We start from the raw sequence: 23,801 nt of genomic DNA, 5'->3' as shown, positions 1-23,801 counted from the left end.
TAGGCGGAGCCTTGACCGAGCAATTCCCGTGAGTCCCGCGGCCCATGCTGCTGAATGGGGAAAATTACGAGCTGCTGTGTTTTTGCACTTGTTTGGTGTGGTGTCGCTACTTTGTCAGCTCCCTTCGCGCCAAATGCAACTAGGGCTTTTTTTTTTTCCTGGGTATATTCGGGACCTTGTTTAGTTTTGCGGCTCAAACATAATTGATCTGACACAAAAACTTGTTCCTGTAAGGAGCGAGGATTCCAGAAAACCAGTGTTTGTAATTCCCTGTCTTCAGGGCTAGGAAACAGCATTTTCCCAGGAACAGCCTGGTCTCACCCTGGGAATGGCGAAAGAGTAGACGCACTGAGGGGAGAATCAGAGTGCTGTGCGAGGAAAGTGTACCAAGGGTAAGGGAGAAGAGGGAGGCATCTGAAGGACGCTTTGACCTGTAGGGCTGGAGTCTGTTCCAAGTCCACTGACATTTACCCTTTTTTATCCCTTGACAAAACTGATGAAACTAACAGGGTTGGTGGCGACGAAAAATCATCTTTGTTTCTCGTGAGATAAATGTCCTCACTCCAGACAAGGCATGGAGCACAATTACAAGCCTAACTTGGAGTCAGACCACTTCTTAACGTTTCCATCATCTGCCATCTGAGAAGTCAGAACTGACCCCTTCCTGATCACCCTGTAATCTTCCACCCATACAGCAGCCAGAGTGACCTTAAACATAATAGCAATTAGTTGGGTATGGTAGTGCATACCCTGTGGGCTGGGCAGCTCACGTCTTCCGTGAGTGACCAGGGGCTGGAGAAATAGCTCAGTGGTTAAGAGCTCTTGTTGTGCTGTAGAACCTGCAGAGCACCTGGGTTCAATTTCCTGCACTCACACGGCAGCTCACAACCATTTGTTCTTTAACTCTAGTTCCAGGGGAACCGATGGCTCTTCTGACCTCTGCTAGCACCAAGCACCTATGTATGAATAAGCCATATTTTTAAAAGTTAAAAACTAATAAGATAGTGAGGAAGAAACCTGATGTTGATCTCTGGCCTCTGAAACATGAACATTTACATGATTATATGTACAGCCACACAAACATGTGCATATAACACACATGCAAAAACAAACATACAGACTGAGCAAGTTGTATTTATATATTTAGAAACCTATCTATATACTGATTAAATAATTTTCATCTACTTAAATTATAAAGAACATACAGACCCCAAAAAGCACAGATGTTTTTATTATACATTCAATTAAAAAATTTCAATTTACACAGTCCAGTGCCAAAACAAAGTAAAAAAAAAATGCATCATTTATTACGTTGCTATTCACTTGCATTGTTCTCTCCTAAAGTTCTGACATAAGAAAACAGCTCAAAGACACATGAATAGGGTCAGTGCACTTCTTATGGCTTACCATGTGACAATGATCATGTTTAGCCATAGAAAATAAAAGAACCTACAGTTAAATGAAAATAAAATACTGTACTTTTATAAGTCAATTTGGAAGAGCTTAGCACGTCAGCCAACACTCCCCTGCAGAGCACATGCTGCGCTGGGCACACCTGTACACTGGCTCTCAGATGGCTCAGCTCCTCCCACAGCTTCTCTGTAGGGAAGGGTAAGACAGGCTCCTCTCATACCCTGAGTGGCCGCTCTTCTGCTGAGCGCCTGGGTGACTGCTAGGAGCCTGGCCACCTCCTTTCCGCTGCTCTCATGCTCTTCCTGTCCTCCTTTATCTGTCCCCAGCCTGGCTCTGCTGCCCTCCATTCTTGGTAATGGTGCCCGGCACACAGCACACAGCCATTCTTCCCCTAAGCGCTACCCTCATTGGCTGATTATAAAGTAAAGAGACTAGGTGTTATGGATGGCCCCACGCAAGAACTAGACCTAAAATTCTCCCTATTTTGTGATCAAAAAGGTTGACGATGCCTGATTCAGAATATAATGCAGTGAGTTTAGATAGAATATGTACTGGTCCAAAGTTTTAAAATATCTACTCTTTTCTATTATTATTAGTTTATTAAAATCATAAACATTGTAAACATTGTATTAAACATTTCTGTAGAAACCCTGTTACTCTACATTTTATTTAATGAGTTCAGAAAGAACAAAAGTGACACTATGTTCTCTTTGGCAGATCTGAAGTCATGCCTCAACCCCAAACCTACTGTTTACACATGCGCTGTTAGACAGGCCAGTAGAGTCCTCTCATAACCATCCCTTATAACAAAGCAGAAGAAAGCAAAAACCATGATCCTTCGGACAGATGTCACTGTGATTTTATATACCTTACTCTCCCTGCTCCACAACTGACCAAACTCAGTGACCACAGAAACGCCTGAAAAAATACACAAAGGAGCCCGTCCTACACCACATGGCCGCACTGCTTGATAAAGTCAGGGCGAGCCTGGGTAAGGAGCAGGGAAGGCTGGGAATGGCAACATAAAGAGGAAGAGCAAGCTAATGGAGCAGCTGCTTCCAAACCCTCTATCCCGACAGTGCCGAGGCTGCTGATGCATCCAGTCTTCCTTCTTCTGAAGGGAGAAACCCAAAGTGCAGGACATTCCGTCACCCTCCTCTCTCAGCAAGGCTTAACTGCATGTATTTAAGAGCGACGTTAACAAAATGCTACATTTATGAATGACTATCTTAAAAGTTAACTTAAAAAATACAAAAAATATAACTTTTTGTCTTGTTCTAACTATGGATGACAGCTCTGTAGAATCTTTTTTTTTTTTTTTTTTGAGACAGGGTTTCTCTGTGTAGCCCTGACTGTCCTAGAACTCACTCTGTAGACCAGGCTGGCCTCGAACTCAGAAATCCGCCTGCCTCTGCCTCCCGAGTGCTGGGATTAAAGGCGTGCATCACCACCACCACCACCACCTGGCCTCCTCCTCAGCATCTTTACAGCAAGTATTGGTGAGATAACGTAAAACCAGAGTGCCTGACCACTAAGAATAACTTAAGTTGTATTACCTGAATAGTTTCAATGGTGAAGTACCAAAAAGGGTAAAATAAATATTTCCCACAGCACCATTAGTTTTTATAAAATACTATTTCAGTTAATATACAATCTCAAGATTCTGGCCCATCACACACACAAGGCATAATCTCTTCTTTTACTAATAGAGGGCCTAGAAGCATAAATATAACATTTAAATGATATATTTTGCCGAAGTATTTGTAGGATATATTTACATAGTCACTACTCAGTAACATCCACTTAATACTAGTAGATTTAAGGACCAGAAAAAAAATAATCAATTGGCCATTTATACTATGATCACAAATTTTAACTGCAAAAAGGGTCTAATAGCAAACAGATATACTTTATGGTCAAATTACTGAAAATTAAGTGTAACAAGTTAAAAAGTAAAAGCCAGAGATTGTGTTTGCCTAACAGCCAGCATGCCATGGTCTTGTACAATGGTTAGCGTGTGTTAGGCCGCCTCAGCTTAACCCTGACCTGTGCAAAGCAGAGCCGAGAGCACAGATTTTCCTTACAGCAGGTTCTGCACTCCAAAGCCAAGTGTGATTCAGGTGATGAGCAGTCTCTGTGTCCCCTGCACCAAAGCAGAGAACTGAGTCTCAGCCTTATTAGAAATCAGTTAATGCTAGAATAAACCTGCTATAAAACATTTATAACAAAATAAATATTTTCAGTCCCTCCAAATTAAGTGACATAAAATCATTAACATTTTATAATATTAGCTTAGGTCATGTGGGGGGGGGAATATACTGTACAATCCTGAGTAAAAAAATTGATGACACAGTTTCTTGGGGATCATTCTTAGCAGGACTCAAGAAGAAACCACATAAACCAAAACTTGCAGCCCCCCACCTCCATCACAAGTACCACGAGTGCTTTTTACTTTGGTAAGGTTATAGATGTAAACCATTTATGTGGAAAAGGTAAAATTTAACACAACTTCGCTAGGATGTCTGCATCACTTTTTGACAGTGACACGATAAATAGTCTGAAAGAACAGAGCTAGAGGACCGGAACCACAGAGCTACCGCGTCAGCATGTACTCGGCAGTGCAGCACACAGGGGGTGGATGGGAGCAGCTTACAGGCCAACAGCCCTTCATTGCCTGCAACACAACAAAAAGGAGAAATTACTTTTAAAAATGGACTTCAACAGACAATCCTCCACAGACATCTACAAACGGGCCACAAGCACGGGAAAAGATGTTTATCATCAATCACCAAACAAGCACCTTAGGGAGAGCACTTCACTCTTATTTGGAAGACTATTTTATATATTAAAAAACAAAACAAAACTTGAAAAAGTGCTGGAGTGGTGGTGAATGCCTTTAATCCAAGATGAGAGCAAGAATATCAATAGGTATTCCCACACTCACGTACACAGCAGCACTGTCCATATCAGACAAAAAGTAGAAGTGTCTCAAGTACTTAGTTAACAGGCTAACAGTATACTACAGTAATAATATGATGTATAATAATAATGTCATATAGTAGTATACTAACAGCGTAACATATACTAAAAGCATAATAACTGGTCAGAGTGATAAGGATCACTTCGTATTCATTAAGGGACAACCCATCAAGAGGACATCACAATACTAAACATATATTCACCAAACACAGGTACATCCCATTTCATAAAAGAACTACTAAATCTAAAACCATAGATTAACCCCAACAAAGAGACTTGAGCACTCCACTCTCACCAACAGCATGCCATATAAACAGACACAGCCATACAATAGAATTGAGGACCCAGAAATAAGCCCATTCTCCAACAGTTCCCTGAGTTTTGATAAAGAAGCCAAAAGTACACACTGGAAAAACTACAGCTTGTTTAAAAGGTGGTGCTGGTGAAGTACACCTTGACCAGCTACAAGTAAAAGAATACAACTAGATCCTCACCACAAACCTTGCACAAAACTCAATTCCAATGCATCAGGGATTTTGGCACAAAACCTGGTACACTAAATCTGACAGAGAATAAAATAGGAAATATAGTTGAATAAATAAACTTGAATTTATGAGGACTATATTTAGTTCTCATAAATGCAACTTATTTAATATGCATATTAAATTACTTTAATATGCAAACTAAAACAACGTTACAATTTTATTCTATCCCAGTCAGAATGGTCAAGGTCAACCAAAATTCAGGTTACAAGAAAAAAGCCATATAGAAATCTACTGCTTTATAGGCAAACTAAGAGATATGATTAATTTTCTTAAAAATCTGAAACAGAGGTGCCTTGCAAAGATAGAGAATGCTGTTCTTAAATGCCATCAGTTTTTAAGCCAAGTTCTCAGGTATAAAATATTAGTACAGTGTCTTCTGATGCAACAGAGACATGACTATTTTGAGAATAATCAATCACTTTCTGATTGAATTTGAAGCCTACTCTACACAAATGGAGAAATGTTTAAAGCGTTAAAGAGAAAAAGAAAGGCTAAATGATAGTTAATTATATACTGTGAACTTTTCAATCAAATACTCCTTAATACAGTCTGGAAACACACTTATTTTAAAGATACTCATGATAAGAATCTCTAAGAAGTATGACACTCAGAAAAAAAAAATCTATATTCACATGGGGCTGCCGTTTCTTAATTCTACACACCTATGACGTCAATCACACGAAGTCTCAGGTTCTGCTGCAGCTCTGTTAGGACAGAAGTCAGAGCAACTCCAGGCTCTGATATTTTTATAGTTTGCTTCACATCATTTGCAAAGGACAACCAGAGTTTGCCAAAGTCTTCAGTTGAGATCTTTAATGGTCTGAAAAAGTTTTAAAAATTAGTCTATGTTGTTAAGAGTACAATGATGCTGAACAAAAACATTTCACATGACTCATGGAAACGAATATATATTACATATATAGTACATATATATTATACATTGTAAGCCTGGGTCACAGAGATTCATGCTTCTAACCCAGATCTGCTTAGCATGGCCAGTGTTACCTTCCAACCTGATGATGTCACTTACAACAAAAGATTTACACTGCACTTTCCCTTTTAATAACCTTTACATCCAATTTTCCTTCTTATTTTTTGTTTACTACAATTTTAGTATTTTTTTAATGAATCTTTTTTTTTTTAATGAGTAGATTGTAGTTATCTTCACATACACCAGAAGAAGGCATCAGATCCAATTACAAATGTTTGCGAGCCACCGTGTGGTTGCTGGGAATTGAACTCAGGACCTCTAGAAGAGCAGTCAGTGCTCTTAACCGCTGAGCCATCTCACCCCCCCCCCAATTTTGTTTGTTTTTTGTTTTTTTAGATATTAATTGCTCCAGCAGGATTTTACCAAATAACTGCATAAATTCTCAAATATAAACTATTCTATCATGTATACTTTGGACTTGGGGAATAATGAAATTTCTGTCAAAGCAATGTACAAGAGAATGAATATAAAGAATTTTTAAAAAATTAACCAAAGAACTAAGACTATGTTGACAATACACACACATACACATACACACACACACACACACACACACACACACAAATAGTTTTATGTTGTATGTCAGGACTACCTAGGGGTGGATTATGGACAACTTTCATATTCTAGTTTCATTTTTATAACATTTGAATTTCTGATAAATATGCATTGATTGAATAGTTTTTAAAAACTCTACATTTAAAGATACAAAAGAATTGATTACAATGCACAAAATTATGTTGCATATATATTGTGCATCTTCAAATTATGAAATAAGAGTGGGAGAGAGTTAAGATTTACATTGTAGCAAAGGCTTAGCTAGAACTCACTCTGTAGGCTAGTAATGTTAGAACAGATGGCAATCCTCCTGCCTCAGGCTCCTGACTACTGGGATTAAAAGCATGAGCTACCATGCTTGGCTTGTAAGAATATAAGGTTTTAAAAATACTTATGTGTAATTGTGTGTGTGTGTGTGTGTGTGTGTGTGTGTGTGTGTGTGTGTATGTGCATGTGCACACAAGTACCCCACAGAGGCCAGAGTGGTACTGGGTCCTCCAGAGCTGGAGTTACAAGCAGTTGTGAGCCACCAGATACAGGTGTTAGGAACCAAACTCTAGTCCTCTGAAAGCCTTCTCAGCCAGTAAGTCATCTCTCCAGCCCAAAACTGTCTATTATGTAACTCTTATACTCCCTAATAGCCAGCATGGTGTCTCTAGCTAGAAAAAAATTAGAAAATATTTACCTAATAAAATCTAATAATGGTAAGTTCATGGAAAATTCCAGTTGAACAGAATGCGTATCCATCATTTGATACTTTATAAAACCAGAGAGAGTCCCCTCTATACAAGGGCTTTCCATCTGCACACTGTATTGAAAGGATTTGGTGCGTTCTGTTTCTATCACAGGAGAAGAACATTCAGGTTGCTCAATGATCTGTAAATGAAAGTAATAAACATATTGAAGAAAGCATCAATAAACTGTTATGTGGATAGTAATCTTCTACTGAGGAGAAGCACTAAAGCACATGAATGTGGGAAGTTAACAAACCTCATTATGAAAACCACTAACAAAAATTTACTAAAATAGATAAATAATATTGTATGGGTCAAAATTATCTAACAGATTTATGTGATGTTTATGTTAAAACACACACATATTTTAAGATTATTAGATTATTTTTATTTTTATTTTTTAATTTTTTGGGGGGGTTTGAGACAGGGTTTCTTTGTAAAGCCCTGGCTGTCCTGGAACTCACTCTGTAGACCAGGCTGGCCTCGAACTCAGAAACCCGCCTGCCTCTGCCTCCCAAGTGCTGGGATTAAAGGCGTGCCACCACCGCCCGGCAGATTATTAAATTCTAATCTGGCACCAGAACTCTTTTAATCACAGTGCTAGGGAACTAAAGCCAGTGTCTGTGTGTGCTAGGCCCTCTTCCTAGCTGCTAGCACCTGACTCTTATGCTAGAGGATTTAAGACAATCTTCCAGCTGCCTTCCATCCTCACTCTCTATCCCTACTCAACTCTACAGACAGAATGCCAACAGTTGCCTTTTTTTTTTCTTTTTAAGATTTATTTATTTTATGTATATGAGTACACTGTAGCTGTCTTCAGACGCACCAGAAGAGGGCATCAAATCCCCTTACAGATGGTTGTGAGCCACCATGTGATTGTTGGGAATTGAACTCAGGACCTCTGGAAGAGCAGTCAGTGCTCTTAACCACTGAGCCATTTGCCAGCCCCACTAATAATCTGGTTTTCAACAGGAGGAAACAGGCAGCTAAAGATTCTAGCCATGTAACACATCAAATAAGGCCCAGAAGTGAGAGTCACTGTTATGTACTCAATGTACCATGTATCATAGGCTAGCCCGGAACTCACAGAGATCCTCCTGCCTCTTCTCCCGAGTATGGGTTTAAAGGAGTGCCTGTGTGGCACCTACAACCTTTATTATACACTACAGACACTCATTTTATTTAGTATCTATGGCCTTTGCAAATACAATATTATTGGGCTTCCTTTGTTTCTCTAGAGTAATGTATCCTGAGTCCTGTTTTTAAGGAAGACAGGAGGATATGGAACAAAATCATAAGGCACTAGAGCCAAAAGCAGAAACACTACATAAGCATTATTTAATTAAAACATGATATCTTATATGTTGTCTTACCTTGAAATTTTCCACAGGAAAAATTTCTAACTGAGCATCTGTGAACTCTGAGTCAGTTTTACTAGTGACTGCCCAGATCACCAATAAACAATCATCCCTCCAGACTTTGTAAGAAGACACAGACACGGCTTCATTACTGCAGATTTCCACGAGACCTGAATGCCTGCACTCAGGAGTTTCTTCCTTGACAGTTGAAGTTGCAGAGGATGAAGGGGGATTAAAGACTTCCATGTTGTTATCAGCAAATAAAGAAGGCACAGGCAAGCTGACACTCTCGAGCTTCTCAGCTGAGGGCGGCCCCGAGAGAGACTCAGAACGAAAAAGCTCTGAACTGAGTTCTCCGTCCCCTCTATCCACAGCACTCAGACCGTCCTCATCCCCACCAGCCACATCTGAGCCAAGGCTGAGGGCGGAGCAGGGAGCAGTAGGAGCGCTGGGTGTCTTGTCGCTTTGGGCTACCTTGAGTTTTGATTTCCTCCTGAACTTGTGAGACACAACATCTGCTTTTCCCAACTGCAAAAATAAAATATAATAATAATTTTAAATGAATACTATAGTAAGTTAGAATCTGCAAAGCAAAATTAGTAAATCTCAGATGAAAAGGTGTAAACCCTACAATTCTGACAGCCATGTAACTTAAAGCTATCAGCTAAATCTTACTTTTGATTTATAAACCTAAAAAAAAGGTCAAAACTCAACTGCAATAGTTCTGAAAAATGTTTGGTTTCTAAATAGTACATCGCAGGATTAGACAAGCCAGCTATGGTTTTGTTTCCGGAGCTGTATTTTATAGAATCCCAAGTTATCCTTGACTTCAAAGACCTTTTAATAATTTTTTAAAGATTTATTTACTATATATAAGTATATTGTAGCTGCCTTCACACAAACCAGAAGAGGGCATCAGATCTCATTACAAATGGTTGTGATCCACCATATGGTTGCTGGGATTTGAACTCAGGACCTCTGGAAGAGCAGTCAATGCTCTTAACCACTGAGCCATCTCTCCAGCCCGGTTTTAATAATCTAAAAATTGTGATTTCAAGGTCTATGCTAGTATGCAGGGAAGAAAAATTGGTTTAACTTCAAAAACTAAATGCTGACCATTAAATATTATGGGAAGAATTCTGTAGCAGGTGATGCCTGCCCAATTTGCCACCACTGATGTTACTAAAGAACAGTCGGGAGACTATGCAAACAAAGCACACAGATAAGCTACTATTACTGACAACCTTCAATCAAGCCCCTTGCCCTCAGAGAACTCGCCCATCCACCCTGATCATTCTTGTTCATTTATGTGGGTCCTGTGCCTTCCACTGGCAGAATGGACTTTAGAGAAAAAACTTACTTACAGGACATGTCCCCTTGGTAGTACATTACCATGTTAGTAACAGCCCTACAGCTAGAAGATGCTGCTGTGAGAGCTAGAGGAGGCATTTCCCACCATGCACAGATGAACTCCAGTTCTTGGTACCAACAGATGGGACAGGCATTCTTTCAGGAATGTAATAGGTAACTTACCAAATCGACTGTATTTTCTGGTCCTAGCCCAACAAACAGCGATGATGCCAACAGCTGCTTTTCTTTCTCCTCTGTAGAAGGGATATGGCCTTGAGCTTGGTCCTTTCTGGTCGTGGCTTGGTCTACATTCTCCACTGTTGCACCCTCTGCAGGAACATGTGAGGCTTCCGGTTTATCACCAGTTCCACTCTCCTTCTTGGGCAGATAGCCCTCTTTACCCCATAATTTCTTTATCCCTTCCATCTTCAAACTGCTTGTCCTAAGGAGATTAAGAAAAGCAGCCTAGCTTAGATGATGCTGAATAGTTAGATACTTGATGCATTTTTTTTTTCTTCAAAACACATTATGCCTTTCAAGAGCCAGCTTTCATGCTGGGCCGTAGCAGTGCATACTTTTGATCTCAGCACTCTGAGTTCGAGGCCAGCCTGGTCTACACAGAGAAACCGTCTCTTCAAACAAAACGACCAGCTTTCATGTTCATTTTATAGGCCAGAAGGAAACCTAGATTTTTTAAATTTATGTTCATTAGAGCCGACTTCCTCTTTCTCCCTGGTAAAATAAAGCATCAAAATTCCAGATTTGGTTAAAATCTGTAGGTCATTTAATTTCGTTTAATTGCTTGAGTTAAGTTACAAAAGATGAGAATGGCTCTAGACTAAACACTCTCTTTCTGACTCCTGAGGCACCAAGGGCACTACCTACATGTCTACTTACATCAAAAGATTTCTTTAAAAATGTACAAAAATTTAAGATTCAATTTTAGTTTACGGTGTTTTATTCTTTAAAGGCAAGCACGTGCTAGGCTGCCCCATTTAGACCAAGCTGTGGGAACCCTTATCGAGGCAAAGCTCATTGCGGAACTCACCAATAATCAAGCTGCTCGCAGTGTAGCCCACTCAGTGACTGAGAACCAGGACAAGGCCTGGGCTGGGGAGAGGGCTCAGCAGATGGTGTTTGCAGTGCAAGCACGAGGACTCTCAGAGCCCACACAAACAGCAAAGGAGGTGCTGAGATACCAGATAGGAAAGGCAGAGACAGAGAAACCCTGGATAGAGAAGGCTATGGAACCTGGCCAACTGAACTTGAGGTAAGAAAATACAAAGGCAATCCAGAAGGACACCCAAAGTCAGGCTCAGGTCTCCACAGTGCACCTGCACACATATGCACCCGTAGACATGCATACACACACATTCACGTATACCATCCATGTGATACACACAGTATAAAGTCCTGGCCACTCCTTTTAGCCCAGTTTATATAACTCTCAAGGTCACTGACACGACTTTATCTCTTCTTCATTTTCCCAAATGTGTTCTTTGATACTTCTTCCCACAGGTATGGTTGCAAAGGGTACTCCTAAAAATTCTGCATACTCTGTGCTATTGCAAAATGTATTTCACAGGCAAACGGGAAGAGGCCACAGGAGTCTACAGATTTTTTCTCAATTATTTCATTTAATTACACACCTATTATCAGTGTAAATTTGTCATATTTCAGTCAACAGCCTAAAAATAAAAAAATTTTAAAAAAAAGCACACAAGAGCAACATTAGGCCACCTCTCATATATGGAAAAAGTCGGTAAACACTGCTTTCTATATAAGTCATCTTTGTCTGGATTTGGAAGGCATTGCAATAATCCATAATTTTCTAAATTGTGCTTTTGTATTATTGTAAGTCAGACCATGAAGATACACACGTAAATCCTAGGCAAGAAATCTTCAAAAGATTAATGGTGTACTGGTAGAGTAATGTTTAATGATGAACTTGTAAGAAAGGAATTCTAACTTGGGCTTGACTTTATTGTCAGCTTTCCAGGGACTGTAGAAGAGGAGCAACAGTCTTATCTGGAAAGCTATTCACTATAAAAAAATCATTATGGTCCATTTGCAGTATCACATGCACTCAGCACTAAGTTACAGGTCAGCAGGAGGGCTAGCACTCTCTCTCCTCTAGCTAGCGGCTGTCCCTGCTTGGATCAGAACTCTAGAGGTGGAAAGTTCCAAGCTATGTGACTGAGCCCACTGTAGGCTTAGTGCCCTAAAACAATGAGATGGAGAATTCGAGAAGGGGGCAAATTCCAGCCTATGGAAATACAGGGATTTCTCTCATTTGGGATTTTTCTTTAAATTAAAAAAAGTATTTTATGTATATCAATGTTTTGTTTGAATGTACATCTGCACACCAGAAGAGGGCAGTGGATCCCAGAGATGGTTATGAACTGCTATGTGGATGCTGGAAATTGATCAGGATCTCTGGAAGAGCAGCTGGTGCTCTTAACTGCTGAGCCATCTCTCCAGGCTCTCTTTCTATCAGGAAGTTAAAAACCACTGTCTCGTATCAAATTAGTGCACCAGCCATTTTTGCCCTTTCCCTATGCTGGTACCCCTTTCTGCAGAACTGTGTATTTAAAAGTACAACACCTCAACTAGTCTCTCATGTTCTGTTTCTAAATAATAAAGCACATACAACAGACACAAAACCACACAGACTCTATAAGGTCAGCCCCTCACATCACCCTGAACACTGTCCACTGGACAGCCTTCTCCCTGGGTCTGGACAGTCTTTGCGTCTGTTTGTTGCTTTGTTCTGTGTAAACTCCTTAATGGCCGTCACCTCTACCATCACAAACCCACCAACCACATCTGGAATGCCAAAATTAAATGTCTAGGAAAGAAATTAAGGATGTTAGACCAGGGAGGGAAATGGATTAAAAAAAAAAACAGAATTATAACTCCTGCCATTTTATATACCATATCATTCATCATATCTATATCATTTCTGGGAAATTTTATAGCCACCTCATTGAAAGATTAACAAATTTTAAACATAAACCCTGTGCTTCCCAAGTTGTTTTTTGGTTCCCAAGTTGGTCTTTCATGGAAGCAATAAGAAACCCTAATTAGTCGAGAGGCAGAGGCAGGCAGATTTCTGAGTTTGAGGCCAGCCTGGTCTACAAAGTGAGTTCCAGGACAGCCAGGGCTACACAGAGGAACCCTGTCTCAAAAAAAAAAAAAAAAAAAAAAAAAAACAAACCAAACCAAACCAAAACCCCTAATTAGGACAGCTGGCTAACCAGCAAGCTCCCAGAATCTGTCTTCACCACCCAATACTGGAATTACAGGCATGCACAGCCATTTCATATGGGTGCTGGAATTTGAACCAAGGTTCTCATGCTTGCAATAGCAAGTGTTAAGTTCTCTCCCCAGAGCCTCTGAAAACATTCTGCACAAAGAACAGAGCTTCCTCAGACAATGTCAGACCATGACCAAACAACAGCTTGGACAGCACAGGGTTTATGTGGCTTACACTTCCACATTGCTGTTCATCATCAAAGGAAATCAGGGCAGGAACTGATGCAGAGGTCATGGAGAGTACCGCTTACTGGCTTGCTCAGTCTGCTTTCTTAAAGAACTCAGGACCACCAGCCCAGGGAACGCACCACCCACCATGAGTTAGGCCTTCCCACATTGATCACTGATTGAAAAAAATGTCTTAAAGCTGGACATGACCTTATTTCATGTTCATCTCTGTATCTGTCACAGCTCTACTAAGATGACTAGAAGAAGTATTTGCCAGAAAAATTACACAAATAATAAGGAATGATGAATATGCTCAAGACTTATCTGGTAACAAAAGTTCCAATATGCTTCTTAAAATTTTACCATATGTGGCAGTAACATGCATTATGCGCAAATCTTTTTTTAAATTAATGTGTATGTGTGTCTTCATGTATGAGCACATGCATGTGGGTGCTTACAGAGGCCAGAAGAGGGCATCTGAGCTAGAGTTACAGGCAGTTGTGAACTTGCTGTGACAACTTATCCTCTGTAAGAACAATGCAGGCTCTTAACTGCTGGGCCATCTCTCCAGATCTCATGTGCAAATCTTACCCATGGCTTATTTTGTCTTGGAAGGCAGATAAGGTCTTTAAGTTTAAGGACATAGTATATAGTATCAGAAACTTGAAACCAATAACTAGGAGCAAGTTTAAAAAAAATCTCATATAGAATATAGTTCTTAGGAACCTTTCAATAATATTAAGCACATAGTCACAAATATGGCTTTACTTTTGCATTATTTGAAAATGAAAACTTCTCAGAGGAATTCCTAAAACGAGAAAATAATAATTATGAGGACACACACAGAGGCAGGAAGCAGGCAGGATGCTGGAGGGAGGTAAGCATGCCAAGTTCTCAACTTTACAAAGAAACTTACTCTTTCAGCCCTGTCTCGGCACTGTTTCCAGATATATCAGAGCCCAGGGAAATGCCAGCCGGAGACTGTCGTCCAGTGAAGCCAGATGAAGAAAATGATAGTCCATATGGTTCAAAATTGAGAACTATAATTTTAAAACAGCAACAGTGGTTCATATTAAAACAAAGCATAAAAATAAAATGTGAGATTCCATTCACTACTGAAGTAATTAAAAGGCTGACAGCTTTCCAGAAGAGAGCTTTATATCTAATCTAACCAGTCCTGTGCAGCACGAGTACAGTGGCCGCCACTGACTTAGGTCTGCACAGAAACAAGCGAGCCTTCACTTTATCCTTTTATCTCCCTACAGAGCTAAAAAGAAATCAGTCAGAAAAGGCAAACTATAAAAGTAAACCAGGTACACAGAGAAGTTGCTGCTATTACAAGAATAAAAGAGCAGTGGGCTAAAGTGCAGTGGTGGCCACGGTCTGCTTAAGGAACATTCCGGGTAAATGTTTACCTCAAATGAGTGGGTGGCACTCTCAATGGGAGTCTTCCCTACTCAAAAACAGTGTTTACTCATTCACATGCTAAATCTTTTGAATATGTATATAACCTAAATCAATTCAATCAGAACCAGGAAATTCCTATTATTATTGTGGCAGAGGAGATGCCAAACATCCATTCCCCTTTCTTTAAGAAGCAGACTCTTCCAGGCAGCCAGAGGAGACATTTTCAGATTCTGCTGCCACGTGGCTTACATGTTCTGGTCAATTAAATTATTCACATGTTCTGCGTGCAACATCTGGGAGAAGCACCTGTAAAGAAACTCCTTTCTCCCATTTCCTTTTGCCTACTGCTTATACTGCAGGTTGGTTGCTGACGTGCAAACAGCCATCTTGAATCATGAAGTGAAACACCAAAGATGTCAGAACACAACGAGAGACGGAATCTGGAGTTCTCATAATTACACAGCTAAAACCAAACTACTTGATTGTCTAGACAGGAACGAACAATAACCATATGTTTTGAATAAGACCTCATTTTTAAAAACCAATTAGCTAAACCTAACTGTAACTGGCAAACCTATCAGTTCAGACGCAGGACAATGCATCAAATGTCACTCCAGTATGCAAAGCTGTGACCATCAGTAAACTAAAACAAGTAACAGAGTGAGAAAGGATGGAAGGGTTAAAAATAGAAGGTTCATCATCTAAACAGTGTGTGAGAAGGGGCTGAAGAGTAGGCTCAGGGGTTAAGAACATTTGTTGCAGCTGGGAGGCGCTGCAGGCCTTTTATTTACTCTGGAGACAGGGAGGCAGAGGCAGGTGGAGTTCTGAGCCAGCTAGAGAAACTCTGCCTTGAAAACAAACAAACAAACAAACAAACAAACAAAAAACGGAAGGAAGGAAGGAAGGAAGGAAGGAAGGAAGGAAGGAAGGAAAAAATAGAACAAGGGAAAAAAAAAGAAACATTTGCTGCTCTTGGGAATTCCCAGGTTCAACTCCCAGCATGGTGGCTCACAACTGTCTGTAACTCCAATTTCAGGGAATCCAATGCCCTCTTTTGTTCTCTAAAGGTACTAAGCATATACAATTCACATATAGACACACAGAAAAATAAAATAAATAGAATAAATCTTTTTAAAAATTAAAAAAATTAAGACGGCAGGCGCTATATTACAAAAAAACAAAAACAAACAAAACCCAAACAAACAAAAGAACCCAATCAAAGAAAAAACTAGAGAGACTCAACTCAACTACCATCAAAATTTCAATGACATTCTTCACAAAACTAGAACAATACAAAAAGTCATATAGAAGCACAAAAGCCACGAATATACAACGCTATCTCAGGCAGAAAGAACACCACTGGTGGTGTTCATAGCTGACTCAAACGTCACTAGGAAGCCAGAGTGACAATGGCAGCAGACCCTGGAACAAAGATGCACGCAGGCCAGTGGAAAGAACAGAGACTTAGACAAAACCACACATATGCTCATGGAATTTCTGACAAGGGTTTTAAAAACATACATTAAAAAACTCAATACCCTCATCAACAATGGTGCTGGCAAAACTGGGTACCACCTGCAGATCCCTATAGAGAATATGCTTAGAGATAAGAATTTTCTGAACAAGACCCAAAAAGCACAGGAAGTAGCATCAAGAATTTACAAGGGATTATATAAAATAAATAAGTTTCATCATAGTAAATAAAACAATCAGCTTAGTGAACAGACAGCCTACAAGATGGAGGAAAATATTTGGAAGCTATACTTCAGAGAGGGAGTTAAGATCTGGAATACATAGAGCTGAAAAAAAAATTAACAAAACACCAACCACAAAAAAACAAACAAACAAAAACAACAACAACAACAACAAAAAACCCCTGCCAATCAATAAATGGGCTAATCAAATGAGCAGTGGATAGTTCTCAGAAGAAAACACACGGCCGGAAGTATTTCTTCAAAGTGCCCAACATCCTGCCTGGATATTGGCCCACACCTTTAATCCCAGCACTGGGGAAGCAGAGAGGTAAGCTTATCTCCAAATCTGAGGCCAGCTTGGTCTACACAGGAATTCCATACAGGCAGGACTACATAGAAAGTTTATGTCTCAAAAAAGTGTTCAATATTCCCTAGCCTTCAAGGAAATGTAAATTAAAAACACCTTGAGCCTCCATCTCACGCCGGTCAGAACACTAGACAGAGGGTGGAGAGGATGAGGATGGTGAGGACGAGGTGAGAGAAGAGGCCTGACCCCTATAGGTGGGAAGGAGGTCATGCACCACTATGAAAGCCAGGGCGGGGGGCGGGGGGTCTCCCAAATTGTGAAACACACAACTGCCAGATGACCTAGCTGTACTACTCCTGGGCATATACTCAGAGGACTTTATATTCCACTACAGAGACACTGTTCATCCACACTTATTGCCGCTCTATTCACAATACCAAGAACCAGCCTGAATGTCCATCAACAGATAATGAAAATGTAGTGCATATCCACAATGGATTTTACTCAGCTATAAAACAAATGTAATTAGGATACTTGCAGGAAAATGGGTAGGTTTTTAAAGTACATAAAGTGACCCAGACTCAGAGAACCAGATGTCTGCATGTTCCTCACACATTGTCTTCAGTGTTATGTATTCTCATATGTGAATGTCTAGGTCTAGGCTTGCAACTAGACAGGGGACCACGAGGGAAAGTGCTGAGAACATGGGAGACCACACAGGAGGCCACTGGGGGTAAAAGGGAGAAAAAGGGTATGTGGAGATGGTGGTGGTCAGAGAATCAACAAACACAAATGTGTGCTAAAATGCCATAATAATACTTCGTATACTCGTATACTAATTGAAAATTACTTTAAATAAATTTAATAAAAGTTTTAATCAAAAGCTCTGTAAAAGCTAACAATATGCTTAGCAACTCTTTGACCCCACCATTTGTAACAACGTGTTCTGGCATAGCACAAACAACAAACTCTTGAGGTCTTTCAGCCTGGAACTGTCATGAGTGTCGCTGTCCTGAAACCATAAGCGACAGTCCACACTCCTCTCCATTTTACAGAAGCAACTTCCAGGCACCATGCAAACGACTCCGGGGTCTCCTCTCCACCAAGGTCACTGTAAAGACCCTCTCACAGGCTGTGCTGTTCAAAAAGCTCTTGCCCTTGTGAGTTCATGGCATAACTAATTAGAAAATCTTGTTAGAAAATCTAATATAGAGACTGTTCACAGTGAAAATGAGTCACTAGCCTACAGTGACCAGGACTGCTTCTGGAACCTTTCTCGACATGCTCACATTATTCAGTGCCAGCCCTCCCCAGGTGTGGTGGCACACGACCTTAATCCCAGCATTCTGGAAACAGAGACAGAGACAGAGACAGAGACAGAGACAGAGACAGAGCCAGGTAGATTCTTTGTCTGGAATTCTTGACCAGCCTGCACTACACGGTAAGCACACCCTGCTCGGTAACAACAAAAACTAAAACCAAAACAAACCGATTCATGATAAAGAGATGGAAGTATACCCTTTTCCTGAGAGAGCTGTTCCTCTTGGCGCTGGTGATGGGGCTTATAAGGTGCTGCTCCCTGACTGAGTCCTTCAGCCACAAAACCATCCAGAAAAGATAAAGACGCATCTGCCTGCATTAAAATTAAGCAAGTCAGGAGTTAACAATCAAACATGCATTGGGAGACTAGATTGTACATTCATATAACTTTGGCACAATTATCTTTTAAACTTTTTAAAGAGAGACCCTCTCTAGGGTCTAGTTGGGTAAGTCAGCCTGATTGTACCCTCCAGATCTACTGTAAATCCCACACCCAGTGCCAGGCCTAGGCAGGTCACCCTTCCCTATGCTACTAGTAAGCTCTATACGTCTGCCAAGACCTGCCCTACCTGTTCACAACCTTCACGCCCCCCCCCCCCATATGCCACAACCAAATTCTTCACCCAACCATATCTTGCACATCCTTTTCCAGTGTCTAGCCAGGTGAATCCACCTGATCTTCCTTTTGTCACATTCACCCTGGTCCCCAGATCTATTCCCAAAGTTCCAGGCTTGGACCAGGACCCACATCCTGCACACCAACCCAGTACTCTGTGGCTACCTGATCTTATCTCATCTAAGCCATATTCAACTTCTAGGCATAGATGGACCTGCACATCCTGTGTTCTGTCCCAACCTACTCTGTCTGTATCAGACACAGAACTAAAAGAAGTCTATGTAAAAATACACATATCCATACACAGTTTAGGTGAAGTTTTCTCATTTGGGCTGACACTGTTACCCTAAGAGCCATAGACTATCTGACCAAAAATTTCACACTAAACACGAGGAGCCCTCTTTTGAGCTGTTAGTCAGGGCTGTCCAAGAAACTCCCCAAACACATAAGCTGCTGCTATTGTCCTTGGTGCTTCTCAGGAGTGGACGGTAAGTAGAAGACACCATGTGTTTTGGGCACAGGATCCAGAGAACTCAAGTTGTATCTGATCTTGTGTTGTACAGTTTTATGTCAACTTGACACAAGATAATGTCATTTGAGAGGAAGGAGCCTCAATTAAGAAAATGCTTCTAAGCCAGGCAGTGGTGGTGCACGCCTTTAATCCCAGCACTTGGGAGGCAGAGGCAGGAGGATTTCTGAGTTCGAGCCTGGTCTACAGAGTGAGTTCCAGGACAGCTGAGACTATACAGAGAAACCCTGTCTCAAAAAACAAAGAAAGAAAGAAAGGAAGGAAGGAAGGAAGGAAGGAAGGAAGGAAGAAAGGAAGGAAGGAAATGCTTCTATTAGATAGAACTGTAGGCAAACCTGTTTTCTTAAATAGTCATTGATTGGAGGGCCCAGTCCCCTGCGGGTGGTGCCATTTCTGGGCTGGATGGTCCAGGGTTCTATAATAAAGCAGGCCGAGCAAGCCATAGAGAATAAGCCAGTAAGCACTAGGCCTCCATTGCCTCTGCATCAGCTCCTTCTAGGTTCAAGCTCCATTTGCATTCCTGTCCTGACTTCTTTCAATGATGAACAGAGATTTGAAAGTGTAAGCCAAATAAACCCTTTCCTCCCCAAGTTGCTTTGGTCATAGTGTTTCACCACAACAAATAATAATCCTAGCTGAGATAGACCTGAAAGCTGACTCTCTGAGGACTAGATTTCTTTATGTCAGACAGTGCCATGCAAGCTTCCACAGGAGCTACTCAATAACGACCCCTGTGAACCACAACAATCAATCAGCAATGCACAATAGCCTTATGGGTGTGGAAGTGGCGTGTGTATTTGGAGGTAGCTAGCTCTACAATCAGGAAACCGTGTCTGGTACTGGAAACCTAGCCAATTATCCAGGGCTGGTGAACTCATGGGTCTTGTAATAAAACCTACAACCATTACTTTACTAAACCAGCACAGTCTCTAACTACGTTCTGTATGTTTGTCCTTAAACACACAGAGGAGCATCGTTCTCACTCATCAAGGAAACTTCTCTTTGCAACCCATGGAAATCACTACAGAAAACCACAACCAATCAAAATGCAAAATTGTAGAGCCTGTTCCTAATGAATACATCTACAGAACACTCCCACACCCAAGGATCAAAGAAAACTGGGGAAGACAGGGCAGAAAGACTGTAAAAGTCAGAGATCGTGAATCTTACTCTTCTATGGTCCATGAATTTCATTGTTCAAATTTCAAAAACAGCAGGGCAGTGGTGGTGCACGCCTTTAATCCCAGCACTTGAGAAGCAGAAGCAGGCGGATTTTTGAGTTCGAGGCCAGCCTGGTCTACAGAGTGAGTTCCAGGACAGCCAGGGCTACACAGAGAAACCCTGTCTCAAAAAAACAAAACAACAAAAAACAAATTTCAAAAACAAAGCCTTGGCAGTCACTGACTTGGTGGAAACATGTGACCTTGGCCTTCGAGAACCCCACCTTCTATGTTAAGCCCACACAAGGCTAGAGAGCCTGTTACACTCAAAGGACACCATCCCCACCCCACATAGCTTTCCCCAGCCTTTCCCGCATCTTAAGACCGTCACCGGCTGAAACATCCACACTGCAGTTCTCAGGAAGAGACACTCACCTGCTCCTACTTAGAACCAGTATTACATAGAACCGCTCCGACTCTTTCCCTACCAACATGAGCAAAACTACAAAGTTCATCATACAGGCAACAGAAACTGTATTTTGACATATATTCCTTATATATCACATATGCAAAGACTGCTGTTTAGGCAACAGGATTCTGACAACAGGCAGCACAGGATTCTTACCACTATGTCTTCACAATTCTGAGCACCCTGAAGCAGGCTCTTCATAAGCTCTGTATTTTCATGCAGATGTTTCAATTCAAATGCATGCTGTCTCAGACAAGTATTCAAGGATACAGTGAATTCTTGGATTAATTTCTCAACTAAGGGAGAAGAATGAGCTTGAGGTGTCAACTTGGTTACCGCAGCAAACAACCATGCTTTCGTTTCTGAAGAAATGGAGTCACTCATAAGTAACTTGTAGAGCCTGGTTATAACCTCCTCTGGACTTTCTTTATCTAAGAGGTAGGAGTACTCTCCTAACACCTAGAGTAAAACAAAATTAGTATATATGTAAATACCAAGTCAGACAGTATGCCAATTCAGACTTACAGCTAGAATGAACTTTTATCTGTGTTATACATATTTTATGATGAATATTATTAAGGAAACATAAATCATACCAAGACTGTACCCTCAATGCAAAAGAACTGGAACTCATCAGTAACAATATATAAAGTAAAATAAGTTTATATGCTATCATTCTTCCGAGTTTCCAGATAGACGCTGGTTTATTTTCCAGTAAAAATGTAAACAGGTGGATCTCCAATGTTAGTAAGATTTTACAAAATGAAGATTTCTAGCCTGTCTGCCTGCCTGCCTGCCTGCCTTCTTTCCTTCCTTGAAACAGGGTTTCTCTGTGTAACCCTGGCTGTCCTACAACTCCCTCTGTAGACCAGACTGACCTCGAACTCTGAGATCCACCTGCCTCTGTCTCCCAAGTGCTGGGATTAAAGGCGTGTGTGTCCACCACCACCACCCAGTGGTCTCTCATAAAACAGATTTCTAATTTCTCTCCTCAAGAAGTATAATTTCGTATGACTGTGGAGAGGAACCAGAGTACACATCTGGACAAGCCTCAGCTGACACAGATGAAGACAGTCCACAGGCTGACATCACGAGGGCTGATCACGGTACATAGCCTTTTTTTTCCCACATCTAACTTACTCAAGGGACATATCATTTGACTGGCCTAACAATCATTTTATAAATGTTAAAGTTAACATTCAAGGAATATAAGATCTTTCCTAAATGGCATTTACTGCATATCTTCTTGTCGTTAGCACAATAATAGTAACAACAAAAACAAAACAAAACAACCCAGAACTCAGGAGGCAGAGGCAGGTGGATCTCTGTGAGTTCGAGGTCAGCCTGGCCTACAGAGCGAGTTCCAGGCCAGCCAGGGCTACACAGAGAAACCCTGCTCAACAAGAAGTAGGATGAGGAGAAGGGAACCCTGGCTCGTGCCTATAATCCTAGCACCTGCGAGGCTGAGACAGCAGCTGCCATGAGTTTCAGGCTCACTAGAGCTATATACAGTGAGTGTCAGGCTTGCCTGGGCTACAGTGAAAACATATCTTTAAAAGCCAAAAAGAAGAGAATCTAAAGAACATAGTGAGACATCAATTTAAAAACAAAAAAAATTCTGGATATAACAGTGCTGGTCTGTAGTCAGTCTTACTACTTGAAGGGCTGAAGCACAGGAGTCATGAGTTCAAGGCCAGCCTAGGCTATAAAGTAAGAGCCTGTTGCTCTCAAAACAAACAATAACAAAACAGTAATGTTAAAGGAAGTTTTAATAAATAAAAGATGGAAAGTTACAGAAGAGCAGATAACCTGAGTTCTATCTCAGAAATTAATTTTTTTAAAGATTCATTTATTTATTATATGTAAGTACACTGTAGCTGTCTTCAGACACTCCAGAAGAGTGCATCAGATCCCATTACAGATAGTCATGAGCCACCATGTGGTTGCTGGGATTTGAACTTAGGACCTTCAGAATGCAGTCAGTGTTGCTCTTAACCGCTGAGCTATCTCTCCAGTCCCAGAAATTGTCAATGGATTTCTGTTTGTGAGATCAATTATTTCTTCCTATTATTCCCATTAAGTACACTCAAATGCCACTGGTGTTATGTGTAAAAATATACACAGAGGGTATGGGAATGCAGCTCAGTATTTGCCTAGAATACATGAAGGCCTGGGTTTGATGCCCAACAAGCCTAAAACTAAGCATAGTGGTGCATGCCCACCTAGGAACAGGAAGTAACCCTATTCTTAACTCTAGGAGGTGGAGGCCAAAGAGTTGGAAGTTCAAGGCTTCCCATGGCTACACAGCAAGTTTGAGGCTAGTCTGGGATTCACAAGACTGTCTAGAAAAAAAAAAAAAAACCCATAACAAACAACAACAACAAAAACCCTACTTTACTAAAGACCAGACCAGTGAGACAGTACAAAGAAAAGATAAGTCAGCAGTTACAGGATAAAAGTAAATAAACATTGGGGAAGAAAACTGACGAGAAGAGCCGAATGATTTCCAGAGGAAATACATTGTTATAATAATCTGTATGCAATACATTTTGCTCACCCAACTCATAACTTGAAGAAATCTCTGTGGATAGAAAGTATTTTCCATATCTAGTAAAGTAAGATAAGACTGAACTGCGTAGAGTCTTAATTGTTGATCTTCTGTTTCATCATCAAAACCTATAAAGAAATTGCAACACCAGTTTAGTTTCCACTCATTTGCCAATGACTGTGATAAAAAATAATTGTAATTTCTTTACCAACCTTCTGCTAGCAGTCTCAGGAAGTTGCTGAGAATATCTGGATGCATTACATCTCCTCCCACTGAAAACACAGCATTCATTGTCTGAATAAACCACACGTTGTCAGGAGCATATGTGTCCAGAGTTAAGAAC

At 40.8% G+C, this 23,801-nt stretch overlaps 1 protein-coding gene across 13 annotated transcripts in view; it reads right to left on the bottom strand.

The window, feature by feature from the left end:
• Positions 1-814: 814 nt before the first annotated feature.
• Ap4e1 (adaptor-related protein complex AP-4, epsilon 1) overlaps positions 815-23,801 on the bottom strand; it is a 61,136-nt gene continuing 38,149 nt past the window's right edge. For 8 of the 13 annotated variants that reach the window (XM_006498548.3, XM_030246493.1, XM_006498550.3 and 5 more), the window contains 10 exons: positions 23,671-23,783; positions 23,468-23,586; positions 21,067-21,369; positions 18,335-18,449; positions 14,325-14,448; positions 10,109-10,367; positions 8,591-9,103; positions 7,169-7,359; positions 5,600-5,757; positions 1,209-4,087 (listed from right to left, as the gene is read on the bottom strand). In XM_006498548.3, coding sequence (XP_006498611.1) covers positions 3,927-4,087; positions 5,600-5,757; positions 7,169-7,359; positions 8,591-9,103; positions 10,109-10,367; positions 14,325-14,448; positions 18,335-18,449; positions 21,067-21,369; positions 23,468-23,586; positions 23,671-23,783 — 2,056 coding nt within the window. In that variant the 3' untranslated portion in view covers positions 1,209-3,926. Of the gene's footprint in view, positions 4,088-5,599; positions 5,758-7,168; positions 7,360-8,590; positions 9,104-10,108; positions 10,368-14,324; positions 14,449-18,334; positions 19,697-20,583; positions 20,623-21,066; positions 21,370-23,467; positions 23,587-23,670; positions 23,784-23,801 lie in introns of those variants that run through there. The other 5 variants (XR_001780230.1, XR_374385.4, NM_175550.3 and 2 more) reach the window with 5 other exon arrangements.

This window comes from Mus musculus, chromosome 2 (assembly GCF_000001635.26).
Source record: "Mus musculus strain C57BL/6J chromosome 2, GRCm38.p6 C57BL/6J".
NCBI lineage: Eukaryota > Metazoa > Chordata > Mammalia > Rodentia > Muridae > Mus > Mus musculus.
Note: the sequence above shows the minus strand (reverse complement) of the source record. Positions and strands in the feature narration are given on the sequence as shown.